Source organism: Macaca nemestrina, chromosome 18 (genome assembly GCF_043159975.1).
Source record: "Macaca nemestrina isolate mMacNem1 chromosome 18, mMacNem.hap1, whole genome shotgun sequence".
NCBI lineage: Eukaryota > Metazoa > Chordata > Mammalia > Primates > Cercopithecidae > Macaca > Macaca nemestrina.
The window spans coordinates 27,970,620-27,984,209 of NC_092142.1; the positions used below are offsets into that span (position 1 = coordinate 27,970,620).

Genomic DNA, 13,590 nt, shown 5'->3' on the forward strand with positions numbered 1-13,590 from the left:
CCACCATACCTGGCCCTATCTGGAGTGGTTTGAAGAGATGAGAGATGAGGAATGTAAAGTGAGACCACAGAGAACTCTGGAAAAATTTAGCTGTTATGGAAAAAGGAGAGGTGGGAAGTAGACGGGCTCATAGGGTTAAGGGAGTTGTTTTATATGGACAGAGTAGACATGTCTATATCCTGATGACGATGATGCAGGAGAGAAGAAATTGTTGGCATATCAGCTGGGTGCAGTGGCTCACACCTGTTATCCCAGCCCTTTGGGAGGCCGAGGCAGGTGGATCACTTGAGGTCAGGAGTTCATGACCAGTCTGGACAACATGGCAAAACCTCACATCTACTAAAAATACAAAAATTAGCAGGGCATGGTGGTGCATGACTGTCGCCTCAGCGACTCGGGAGGCCGAGGCAGGAGAATCACTTGAATCCATGAGGCAGAGGTTGCAGTGAGCTGAGATCACGCCACTGCACTCCAACCTAGGCGACAGAGCGAGACTCAGTCTCAAAAAAAAAAAAAAAAGAAAAAAAAAAATTGACAGCACAGGAGAGGACGGCAATCAGGGAAGGAATGCAGCCCTCCCTCCTAGAGCCCAAGGAGAGGAACCCAGTGTGGGAACAGGAGGGAGGACAGAGTACAGATGCCAACAGTTTGTTAGGTTTGTTGCTGGAAAGGGCCTTCCTACCCAATTTGCTTCTATTTTCTCAAAGAGGTGAGAGAAAGTGGGCAGGGGGTGTAGGTGGCTGAGAGGAGAGGTGGTGTGAATGGTTGTCTCGAAGCGGATCGCACACAAGACAGAGCAGCACAGTCAGAGGAGCTGCACCTCCCTCAATATTTGTTCCCATGAGCTTAAAATAAGATCAGTCAGCTCCGCGGGGTGTTCCTCCTCCAGCAACGTGCAGCTGGTCAGGGGCAGGGCAGAGAGGGAGGGAGGTGAGTTCAGTGGGGACAGGGCTTTTTCCACTAAATATTACAGGAAGGGAAAGATGAGGGAGTTAGAGAGGCTTTTAGGGGGGTTTTATAGAGACAGGGTCTCCCTCTGTCACCCAGGCTGGAGCGCAGTGGTATGATCATAGCTCACTGTGGCCTCCAACTTCTCGGCTCAGGCAATCTTCTCACCTTAGCCTCCCAAGTAGCTGGGAACACAGATGCATGCCACAATATCTGGCTTTTTTTTTTTGTAGAGATGGGGGTCTTGCTATGTTGCCCAGGCTGGTCTTGAACTCCTAGTCTCAAGTGATCCTTGTTCCTTGGCCTCCCAAGGTGCTGGGGTTACAGGCCTAAGCTCCCACACTCAGTTCCTAGAATCTTTTTATTTCCTCGGCAGAGACGGGGCGGGCCTGTCACCTACAACTCTACCTGGCCCCAAAGGACTGGTGCACCCAGGCTGACTACACCTGGATCCTTCTCTCAAATGAGGACCCCTTACTGGTTGTGGGGGAGAGGGTAGGATAAGGGCAACCCCCCTTCAGTGCTCCCAAAGAGCCCAGACCAGAAGCTCAAGGAGATATCCAATTTCTACTGCCCTAGGCAGGGTCCTCCTCCCCAACCTGACACCCCGACCTGGGAAGGGACAAGTGCACAGCACCGGGTGCAAGCCTGGCACGTCCGATGGCGCTGCGGGCACTACCAGCAGGTGGCGCCGGAGAGCGCCTCCCCGATGGGAAGCTGGGCTGCATCTGCCACAGCTGAAGGGTTAGATGCTGAGAGCTACAGGGCAGCTGGGCTCCTGGAGAACCAGTGGTGAGATGTTGCCAGTGTGGGCCCCGTGGCCCTACCTGTGGTATCATCGCCCCTATCTGGGCTCTAGAAAGCCAGCAGCCACTCCGTGCACAAAGCTTTGGGGCCACATTCCTACTGGGTGACTTCCAGCTCATCCTCCCCCTGCCTTGGGGTCCTCTCCCCTTTATGGAGAACAGTCTCCTGTAACTATCTAAAGATGTCGGCCGGGCACGGTGGCTCACACCTGTAATCCCAGCACTTTGGGAGGCCAAGGCACGTAGATCGCCTGAGGTTGGGAGTCCGAGACCAGCCTGGCCCAACATGATGAAACCCCGTCTCTACTAAAAAGTACAAAAATTAGCCAGGCATGGTGGCACGTGCCTGTAATCCCAGCTACTCAGGAGGCTGAGGCAGGAGAATCACTTGAACCTGGGAGGCAGAGGTTGCAGTAAAAAGAGATGGCACCATTGCACTCCAGCCTGGGTGACAGAGCAAGACTCCACCTCGAAAAAAAAAAAAAGATGCCAGGAGCACCTCCCCTCCCCACCATTAAGCTCTCTGGTGATCCCAACCAATATCAGACAAGAGAAAAGCATTGAAATTTTAAATGCCCAGAAACATCCATTGTATTAATCAGGGGTTAGCGCAGTACAGGCACCACGTGGTTGTCTCCAGGAGCTTGAGGGGCCTGAGCAGGCTGGGGGGACATCCCCTCCCTGGGGCTGGGCCCACTGGACACCCTTCTGCCCAGGGGCTGACCCTCGGGCCCCATCCCCAGCAGCCCAAAGGCCGTGCTGAAGAGGTTGATGGGAGTGGAGCCATCGGTGATGAGGGTTGATTTCAGGCCCAGGGACTGGAGCAGTTTCACCTGGAAGGCGAGAACAGGAGGAAGTTTAGATGGGTGTCAAACCCTGCCCACTTCAAAGTGACCCTCCTTAAGTCAGCTGATTTGAAGGGTCACCTCCCCTGCATTTGACCACCCTGCTTGACTGCCTTGGAAACGCTTGTCGCAGACTGGTGTCCCATCCATTTCCTGTCTCCTCCAAGCTCTGGCTCACTGCTGGGTCTAGTAAAGTGCCTGATGTTGATGCAGCGTGACACTGCGTGAATGACCCGTGATGCAGGGACAGGTCACTCACCCCCTCCATTCCCCACCATCTTTCCAGATGTTGTGTTTTCCGCCTTGGCTCTGCCTTCCTGGTTCCAAGGTTGGTCCTGAAACCAACACGCCTTCCCCAACTCTCACCTGCATCTCAGGCCCAGCCACAGCAAGGTCCCTGATGGTGCTGGGGCCTATGGCCTCTGTCATCTGCTTGAACTTCTTCACCTCCACCTCAGCCAGCTGCTGAGCCTTGCTCACCTCCAGCTCCAGCTGGGCCCGGGCATAGACCAGTTCCAGCTCTCGGACCTTCTGGACCCGCTGGAGCTCAGCCTCCTGGAAGGGGAAAAATCCAGCATTATATTTTGACCCAGGCTGGAATGCAGATCAGGACTCACTGCAGCCTTGAACTCCTGGCTCAAAGGATCCTCCTGCCTCAGCCTCCTGGGTAGCTGGGACTACAGGAACATGCCACCACACCCAACCAATTAAATTTTGTTTTTGTAGAGATGAGGTCTTGCTATGTTGCCCAGACTGGTCTTGAATTGGTCTCGACCTGTCCTCAAATGATCCTGGGGTTACAGGCATGAGGCACCACACTAGGTCTCTCTTTTTTTTTTTTTTTGAGACAGAGTCTTGCTCTGTCACCCAGGCTGGAGTGCAGTGGCCGGATCTCAGCTCACTGCAAGCTCCGCCTCCCGGGTTCACGCCATTCTCCTGCCTCAGCCTCCCGAGTAGCTGGGACTACAGGCGCCCGCCACCACGCCCGGCTAGTTTTTTGTATTTCTTTTAGTAAAGACGGGGTTTCACCGTGTTAGCCAGGATGGTCTCCATCTTCTGACCTCGTGATCCGCCCATCTCGGCCTCCCAAAGTGCTGGGATTACAGGCTTGAGCCACCGCGCCCCGCCTAGGTCTCTTTTTACATTTATTTTTATTTACTTATTTTTGAGGTGGAGTTTTGCTCTTGTTGCCCAGGCTGGAGTGTAGTGGCACAACGTCAGCAACCTCCACCTCCTGGGTTCAAGCGATTCTCCTGCCTCAGACTACTGAGTAGCTGGGATTACAGGTGCATGCCACCACACCCAGCTAATTTTTTGTATTTTTAGTAGAGATGGGGTTTCACCATATTGGTCAGGCTGGTCTTGAACTCCTAACCTCAGGTGATCCACCCACCTCGGCCTCCCAAAGTGCTGGGATTACAGGCGTGAGCACCCGGCCTCTTAATGGGATTTCGAGCATTAAATAAGATCATGCGTATGAAGCACACGCAGCGCTTGTGCCAAGGTGGACAGTGCATGAGCGCCCAGCTGCAAAATGGGTGTTCTAATCCTTACCTTCCAGCAATGGAGTCAATGAATCCTATAAGGCAAAGGACTTTGTCAAATACAAAGTACTTGGATAGGATGCTGGGGGACCTGGTGTCCTATACAGTCTCAGGGACTGTAGGGAATGGGTCTTTTCCAGGTCTCAAGGCCACCTCCTTCTTGATGCCTCCTCCTACTCACCGTCTCGATGGCCAAGGCCTGTGCTTTCAGCTTGGCCTGCAGCACAGACCCTTCTCCCTCAATCCGGGCTGCCTCTGCACGGGACTCGGCCTCCGCCTTGGCAGTCCCGGTGCTCTCCACGGCCATGCTGGAGAGAAGGCAGAGTCAGGTAAGACCCAGGAGACAGCCCAGTCCCCCCATGGCCTTGACTTACACTGTAGCCGTGCACTATCTCATCCACACCCCCCAACCCTGGCCTGCTGCCCCCACTGGCTGCCGTCCCAAGACCCTCAGCCCCTGCCAGTCTCCTCCTCTAGTTTTCAACCCACCTCAGAGCCTCCAGCTCCAAGAGTTCCTTGCGAGCTTTCTCAGCTTCTGACTGGTCCAGGATCTTCTGCCGCTCAAGCCGGCCGCGGGCTTCCTGCTCCAGTCTCTGAGCCTCGTGCCTGGAGGAGACGGAGTGCAGGTGAGAGGCTGGCATGGGGCTGGAGCAGGAACAGGAGCGCCAAGGGCAGAGACCACCAACGAAACCGGTGCCCGGGACAGACCCCGGCCCCTAGAAGGCACCCGATACGCAACTCAACCCAGAATGGTATATGCGTCACACGCCAGTGTCATTCTGGGCCCGACAAATGCAGGCATGACCATAGTCCCTGCTTTCACGCCACTTGAGTGGGGGAAAAAACAAGTACACAAGGAGGATTTCAGACAGTGACAAGTATCTTAAAGGTAGTGAAGTGGAAGAGACCAGGCAAAGAGGTTGCTATTCAGCTGTGAGAGAAAGAAAACGGTTCCCCAAGGAGGGGATCTTTGGGCTGAAACTAGGAGGAGCCTGCCTGGAAGGGAGCCTGGGGGCTGGTGGGGGGAAGCTTTCTGGGCAGCAGGAAAAGCCATTGCAAAAGGCCTTCAGGTGGGTCCAAACTGTGCACTGAAGGAGCAGAGGAAGCCAGTGGGGCTGGAACATGTCAGCTGGAACAAGTTCTGGGGGCAAGGAACATGGAAGGCGGAGGCTAGAAGGCAAATTGGGGGAGGTCGGCTGGACCTGCCGGACAGAGTTTGGGTTTTATCACATGCAAGATGAGAGGCTGCAGGAATCGCATCTGATACGTGCTTTTTTTTTTTTTTTTTTTTTTTTCCTTTTGAGACAGGGTCAGTCTCCCATGCCTGTTGCTCAGGCTGGAGTGCAGTGGCGCAATCATGGCTCACTGCAGCCTCAAACTCCTGGCTTCAAGTCATCTTCCTGCCTCAGCCTCTCACAGTGCTGTGATTATGGGCATGAGCCATGGCGCCCAGCCTGATTCACATTTTAAGTGGATCACCAGATCTGTCGGGTAGGGAATAGACCCTTGGGGGTAGAGATGGCAGCAGGCAGTCCATAGGGGATGCCAGGTTATCCAGGTCCCAGCAGTGGCCTGCCATGGGCATTATGGGCAGCCGAGCTCCCAGCCTCACTCACTTGGCCGCTGCTTCCTGGGAGTTGGTGGTGATCTCGATGGCCAGCTGGACGCTGCGTTGCAGGGCGTCCCGGGTTCTCTGATCTACAGGCTCCACCGACTGCACGTCCACACTGCTGACCACCAGCCCGTTTTGGGGGAAGACAGCCCGGTCCCGGGGCCTGGGCAGGGCCATGCCGTCGGGGCCTTTGGCTTCTGAGGTCTCAAAGCCAAAGACAGCAGTGCGAATGATGCGGGCTGAGTTCTTATGAAAGTCATCGAAAGTGACAGAGGCCACGGCCCCCCGCACCCGGGATGCGATGGCCTTGCAGGCATCACCTACAAAGTCTGGCACTGAAAAGAGCTTGGCCGTCTCTTGGGGGTCCTTCCGATCATTCACCTCAAAGTGCCTGTGAACAAACAGGCCCAGAATGGGGAAGCTGCTTTCACCCAGGAATCTCTCTTTTTCAGAAGAGACAAGGTCTTGCCATGTTGCCCAGGCTGGTTTTGAACTCCTGGGCTCAGGCAACCCTCCCACCTCAGCCTCCCAGAGTGCTGGGACTACACATGTGATCATGCCCAGCCAGCAACTCTCTCCGAGAAGAACTTCAACGCCCACCCTGTGTGGCTGGGCAGGGTCCCTCACAATAGAGAGTGCTAATATATGCCTGGTAAGATCCTAAAAACTTAACACATGTTCTCCTTTAATCTGCTCAGCCACCCTATGAGATGGTGATGATCACCACCCCCATTTTACAGATGAGGAAGTAGAGGTCCAGAGAAGTCAAGTGGCTGGCCCAAGACTTGCCATATGACATGTGACAAGCCAGAAAACTGAACCAGGCACCTGCTTCTGGGGCCTATGCTCTTAACTATGGTGCTGTAGTGCCTGGGAATATGTCAGCAGCTGTCTACCGCCATCAGGGCACTGGCTGCTCTAAGCTAAGAGGCGAGGGGCATGCTTGGGAGTGTTGAACATTCTTTTTGGAGACAGTCTCGCTCCATCGCCCAGGCTGGAGTGCAGTGGCACAAACTGGGTTCACTGTAACCTCCGCCTCCTGGGTTCAAACGATTCTCCTGCCTCAGCCCCTTGAGTATCTGCGACTACAAGCTGGGACTACAGGTGCCCACAACCACGCCCGGCTAATTTTTGTATTTTTAGTAGAGACAGGGATTCACCATGTTGGCCAGGCTGGTCTCAAACTCCTGACCTCAAGTGATCTGCCTGCCTCAGTCTCCCAAAGTGCTGGGATTATAGGCATAAGCCACCACACCCGACTTTTCTTTTTTCCTTCTTCCTTCCTTCAAGACAGGGTGTCTGTGGGTCTCTGTTGTCCAGGCTAGAGTGCGGAGGCACAGTCATAGCTCACTGCAGCCTCAAATTCCTGGGCTCAGGCAATTCTCCCAACTCAGCCTTCCAAGTACTTGGATCTATAGACATGTACCACCATGCCCAGCTAGTTTATAAATTTTTTTTGTAGAGAGAGTCTTGCTATGTTACTCAGCCTAGTCTCAAACTCCTGGCAGTCCTCCCACCTCAGCCTCCCAAAGTGCTGGAATCACAGGTGTGAGCCACCGTGCCCGGTCATTAACACTGTTTCTGTACATGACTTATCTCACCCAGTCCTAATAGCTGCTATTGAGCTCTGACCAATACAGGCACTGTTCTAACGCTCATTGCATCCTTTCAATGGCCTTGTGAAGGAGGTAATGCTGTCTTCCTCATGTTACAGATAGGGAAACTGAGGAAAGCACCCTGTCCCTTGTCCAGGTCCATAGGCTGCAAACAGCAGGGCTGGGGCGCAGGTCAGGGTGGTCAGTTTCAGAGCTTGTGTTCTTGCCACCCACTCGCACTGCCCACTCCCGCCGGCTGTGTCCCATGCATCTTTTAACAGCCAGGCAGTTAAGCATTTGGCTGCACGCACGCTGGGAGCTTAGCTGGGGTAGTGTCCTGCTACCGGATCCCTGAGTCCTGACTCCAAGAGGTGAGCCCACGCCTTCCCTGGATTTGCGTGAACTCCTGGGTTCCCTCTTGACCTCGGCACTGAATGAGGTGTCCTGCCCTCATGAGGAGCCCAGCACTTCACCTCCTTTTCTTGGGGTTCCTAGGCTGCACCCAGCAGGAACCCTCACCCACTGCTTACCTGGTTTGGTTTTTTTTGTTTAGAAACAGGATTTTGTTCTGTCACCCAGGCTGGAGTACAGCGGGGCCATCATGGTTCACTGCAGCCTGGACCTCCTAGGCTCAAGCGATCCTCCCACCTCAGCCTCCCAAAGTGCTAGGATTCCAGGAGCGCACCCCCGTGCCCTGTCCCCGTTTTTACCAGTTGTAGGCCAGCTGCAGTTGCAGCCTGGCATGATCCGCCGTCTCAATGGTGATGACATCGGTGAAGAAGTCAGGCCCCAGCAGCAGGCAGAGCGCACGGCGGGCATGGGGACGCTTGGGCCGCCCAGCCGAGAGGGACAACACCGTGAACTGCTCCTCAGGACCCAGAGACACCAGCTCAGGCCCAAAGACCACGCTGCAGAGACAGCCAGGAGTCAGAGTCGGACCTGTGGAGAGCCGCCCCCTACCCCCTGCCCTGCCAGCGCTCACCGGGCTCGCTTCTCTCGGTAGTCGTACACCTGCACGGCAGCGTTGTGGGGCACGCGGTAGCTGACCACGCGGGTCTTGTTCCGGGGCGCCAAGGGCTGGAGGCTCTTAGCTGTGTCCTTCTCACCTCTGTCTGCCAGAGGGTCCTGCCCCTTGTTCAGCAGCTCCTCCACCCCGGGAGGCAGCTCCTTCTCCCACAGGACTTCGTCTTGGGTCAGCATGTAGGTGCTTCCAATCACAGCGCGTACCTTGAGACGAGGACAGGGAGGGACGCTGCCCGTAAGGGTGGAAGGGAGGAAGATCCGCCCAGCTGTCCTGAAGCACAGCCCATCCATGGAAGGCGCGGCACGAGGTTAAACACCTTCTCTGCCGGGAGACCAGGCTCCAGCCCGGGTTTGCCATCTGTTGGCCCTGTCATCGTGGGCTAACTACCTCACCCCTTGGGCTTCAGTTTCCTCATCTGTCAAGTGGACTTGGTGGTGGCTACCTTGCAGGGTCTAGGGGTGAATGACATCTCACATGTCTAGCTCAAACAGCTCTTGGCAGAGAGAAGGTGCTCAATGTTATTTCTAGAATCTTCCTTCATGGGACAGTTTGGAGGGCACCCCAGGGACGGTGAAGTAGGTCATGTACACGGATGCTCCCTTGGATTTCGAGCTGGACTTCCAGCTTGGATTCTTAGAGGAGGTTGGAGATGTGGCCCAAGGTCAAATCAAGGTCAAGGTTTCAGGTGAAGCAGCAAAAATGAAAGATTCCAGTGGGATATGGGCATGAGGGAGGAGGTCCTTCCTGTTCCCTGGCCACCCCATCAGACCTTTATATGCTGGGAACCAGATCTGCTGTGGGACAGGGTCCCCGTCTTAAACCCCTGCTTGTCCTCTTAGTGGAGGTTCTAATATTTTTTTTGGAGATGGAGTCTCACCCTGTCACCCTGGCTGGAGTGCAGTGGTGTGATCTTGGCTCACTGCAACCTCTATCTCCCAGCTCAAGCAATTCTCCTGTCTCAGCCTCCCAAGTATCTGGGACTACTCGGACCACCACCACGCCTGGCTAATGTTTGTATTTTTAGTAGAGACGGGGTTTCACCATGTTGGCCAGGCTAGTCTTGAACTCCTGCCCTCAGGTGATTCGCCCGCCTCAGCCTCCCAAAGTGCTGAGATTACGGGCATGAGCCACCGCACCCGGTCGGTTCTAACATTTCAAATGAGATATTTAAGGCAGGATGGCAAACATTCCACGTAGTACCTTCCCCCAACCAGACAGCCGACCTGATGTGGCTCTCCATGCTGCTGAAGTCCCTGCTCACCTCTCCCACACACCCAGAAAAAGCCACCACCAAGGCCAAGGCCACGTGGCAGCACCGCCACCCACCCCCAGCCATTACCTTTCCAGTCTTGACATCCTGCACATAGATGCCCTCGTTCTCATCTAGAGGGATGGCCTGGCGCTCCTCCACCACCTCCACCTTGGCAGATGGCACATACTCCAGGGGTCCACGGATGAGCCAGTGGTCCCCAGCCTGGTGTGAGACCTTCTCTTCATCCTCCCCCTCCTCCAGGGGCTGCAGGGCCCTCAGCAGCAGCCCTTGCTGCTCCGACAGCACGTATACATCCTGGATGCCTTGTTCCAGCTGCTCTCCCGGCTGGAGGAAGAAAGACTTCTCTCCCTAGTGGGGAGACGTGCGGTTAGGGGCAGGGCCTTTAGGGTTGCGGGTGCCTCCGATGGCACCTCCCCAGCCCCGCGCTGTCTCAGGCCTGTGTGGAGGACAGGAGCCCCAGAAGCCCGCCACCACCCCCACATCATAATACAGTGAGGCACCGTCTGGACTGTGAGGCTCTACACAAACGTCTGCCGAATCTCATCTGCTCAAACGTGTCCTTGAAAGATTCCATAAACTGTCAGAACCTGGATCCACGCACGCTAAACCATTAAAAAAATCAACCTGTTTTTTCTTTCTCCCAGGCTTTGTTTTCTAGAGATGGTGTAACCTAGGGCTCGACAAACTCTGGTTTTCAGGCCAAATCTGGATTCTGCCTTTTTTTTTTTTTTTTTTTGAGACAGTCTTGCTCTATTGGCCAGGCTGGAGTGCAGTGGCATGATCTCAGCTCTCTGCAGCCTCAACCTTCCAGGCTCGAGCAATCCTCCCAGCACAGCCTCCCAAAGAGCTGGGACTACAGATGCGCGTCACCACACCCAGCTAATTTTTGTGTGCTTCGTAGATGATGGGGTTTTGCCATGTTGCCTAGGCTGGTCTCAAAGTCCTGGACTCAAGCGATCTGCCCACCTCAACTTCCCAAAGTGCTGGGATTATAAACGTGGGCCACCATGCCCAGCACTGCCTGTTTTTTTTTTTTTTTAATTTTATTGAGATATAATCCACATATGAAATTTTCCCACCTAGAGTATACAATTCACAATTCAGTTGTTTTAGTATACTCAGAGTTGTCCAACCATCACTACTATGTTAAGTCTAGAATATTTTCATCATCACCCTGAAAAGAAACCCTGTACCTAGAAGTTACTTCTACTCCCCACCCACCCCACCCATCACTAGTCTATTTTATGTGTTTACCTATTCTGGACATTTCATATAAATGGAATCATGCAATATATCAATATGTGGTCTTTGATGTCTGGCTTTTTTTTTTTTTTTTTTTTTTGAGATGGAGTCTCGCTCAGCAGCCCAGGCTGGAGTGCAGTGGTGGGATCTTAGCTCACTGCAACAACTGTCTCCCGGGTTCAAGGGATCCTCCCGTCTCAGCCTCCCGAGCAGTAGCTGGGACTACAGGCACCCGCCATCATGCCCAGCTAATTTTTGTGTTTTAGCAGAGATGGTGTTTCACCATGTTGGCCAGGCTGGTCTTGAACTCCTGACCTCAGGTGATATGCCTGCCTCAGCCTCCTAAAGTGTTAGGATTACAGGCGTGAGCCACCGCATCCGGCCGGCTTCTTTCACTTAGCATAACGTTTTCAATTTTATCCATGTTGTATCACCTATAAGTATGTCATTTCTTTCTTTTCTTTTCTTTTTTCCTAGAGACAGGATCTCATTCTATTGCCTCAGGCTAGAGTACAGTGGCACAATCCTAGCTCACTATAGCCTCCACTTCCTGGGATCAAGCGATTTTCCCACTTTAGCCTCCCAGTACCTGGGACTACAGGTGTGCCACCATGCCTCGCCAATTTTTTAAAGTTTTTGTAAAAATGGGGTCTCACTATGTTACCCAGGCTGGTCTCGAACTCCTGGCTTCAAGCAATCCTCCCACCTTGGCCTCCCAAAGCACTGGGATTATAGTCACGAGCTGCTGCACCTGGCCTGCCATTTCTTTCTTATGGCTGAATGATATTCCATTGTATGAATATGTTATAATTTTTTATCCATTCATTAAATATGTACATTTGGGTTATTTCTACTTTTTTTTTTTTTTTGAGACAGTCTTTCTCTGTCACCCAGGCTGGAGGGCAGTGGTGCTATCTCAGCTCACTGCAACCTCCGCCTCCCGGGTTCAAGCGATTTTCCTGCCTCAGCCTCCAGAGAAGCTGGGTTTACAGGTGCCTGACACCATGCCCAGCTAATTGTTTTTTGTATTTTTAGTACAGAAGGGGTTTCGCCATGTTGGCCAGGATGGTTTCCAACTCCTGATCTCAAGTGATCCACCCGCATTGGGCTCACAAAGTGCTGGGATTACAGGTGTAAGCCACCGTGCCTGGCCTATTTCTACTTTTTCTGCCTCCTGTTTTTGCAAATAAAATATTCCAGAAACATGGCAGTACTCACTTGTTTACGTACTGCCCATGCTGCTTTCCTGACATAACAGCAGAGTTGAAGAACTTCCACAGAAACGATGACTCACAGAGCCCGGAATATCTACCATCCAGCCCCCTTTACAGAATGAGTTTGGCAACTCCTGGTATTCCCACATATAGTTCAGAGAGGGGATGAGGTAGGGGGTGGGAGAGGGTAAACCAAGAGGTTTGTTTTACGAAAGATGACAAAGCAAAGTGCACACCAGAATATAAAAGATGTGAAGTATAGTCGCTGCGTGATGGTTCAGTCCACTACAGACTGCACATGGTGGTCCCGTAAGATTATAATGGAGCTCTTTTTTTTTTTTTTTGAGATAATCTCACTCTGTCGCCCAGGTTGGAGTGCAGTGGCACGATCTCGGCTCACTGCAGGCTTGATCTCCAGGGTTCAAGTGATTCTTGTGCCTCAGCCTCCCGAGTAACTGGAATTACAGGTACCCACAACCACACCTGGCTAATTTTTGTATTTTTAGTAGAAACAGGGTTTCCCCACGTTGACCAGGCTGGTCTTGAACTCTTGACCCCAAGTGATCCACGTGCCTTGGCCTCCCAAAGTGCTGGGATTACAGGCGTGAGCCACTTGCTGGCCGATAATGAAGCTTTCATACCTTTTCTATGGCTAGCTACGTAAGTACTTACCATTGTGTTCAGCTGCCTGCAGTATTCAGGACAGTCACATGCTGCACAGGTTGGCAGCCTAGAAGCAGGCTACACCATCTAGCTTAGGTGATAGTAGGCTGTGCCATCTAGGTTTGCATAAGTGCACTCTTTTGCACAAAGACAAAATCATCTAAGGACCATTTCTCAGACTGTATCCCCACATTAAGTGGCACATGACTGTATCAGAGAGAGTTTCAGAGTCTCAGGCAGAGGGTAGCCAGGAGACCTTCCCAGAAGGGGAATTAACTTCAGGTCTGAGGGGTAAGTTAGAGGCTGCCAGGAACCAAATGGGCCAGTGTCTCAGGCGTGTAAGAACTAAGCGTGTAAAGGCACAGAAGGTATTCCCAGAACGTGCCTCTGGAGGAGAGAAGGGAGAGAGGGCAGAGGGCCTCCTGCCACTAGAGGGCATACATCTCCCAGGACAGTCCTCTGTGGGGGGTGTAGGGACCTCACCTTGACCACACGCTTCTGCCCCAGCTGATTCTTGCCATCCGGTCCGACAGGGTCGAGAATCACACAGTAGTTGTGGGGGCCCAGGGTGGTGATGGGCACAACCCCCAGCACTTCCTCGTGGACATCTGGCACGTGGGCCTCCGTGTCCTGCACCGTCACCAGCCACTCCTCCCCAGTGCGGCGGGACACTCCCCGGAAGTCCCGGAAGTTCCGCCGAGCCCGGAGGTGCAGGGCTGTCTGCAGAGCAAGGTGTTGGGTATTTGAGTGACCTGCCTCCAACTTCAGGGATCTGCGAGCCAGATTGGCCACCAAACTCTCCCAATGCTCCCAGGTCTCAGGGA

The 13,590-nt window shown here is 53.5% G+C and overlaps 1 protein-coding gene across 1 annotated transcript in view; it reads right to left on the bottom strand.

Annotated features, from left to right (window-relative positions):
- Positions 1 to 2,314: 2,314 nt before the first annotated feature.
- The window catches only part of MV (major vault protein), a 28,863-nt gene continuing 17,587 nt past the window's right edge, over positions 2,315 to 13,590 (bottom strand). The window contains exons 7-15 of the mRNA XM_011743359.2: positions 13,250 to 13,486; positions 9,714 to 9,995; positions 8,333 to 8,577; positions 8,061 to 8,258; positions 5,760 to 6,146; positions 4,633 to 4,749; positions 4,325 to 4,451; positions 2,966 to 3,154; positions 2,315 to 2,587 (exon numbers count right to left, since the gene is read on the bottom strand). Coding sequence (XP_011741661.2) covers positions 2,360 to 2,587; positions 2,966 to 3,154; positions 4,325 to 4,451; positions 4,633 to 4,749; positions 5,760 to 6,146; positions 8,061 to 8,258; positions 8,333 to 8,577; positions 9,714 to 9,995; positions 13,250 to 13,486 — 2,010 coding nt within the window. The 3' untranslated portion in view covers positions 2,315 to 2,359. The remainder of the gene's footprint in view (positions 2,588 to 2,965; positions 3,155 to 4,324; positions 4,452 to 4,632; positions 4,750 to 5,759; positions 6,147 to 8,060; positions 8,259 to 8,332; positions 8,578 to 9,713; positions 9,996 to 13,249; positions 13,487 to 13,590) is intronic.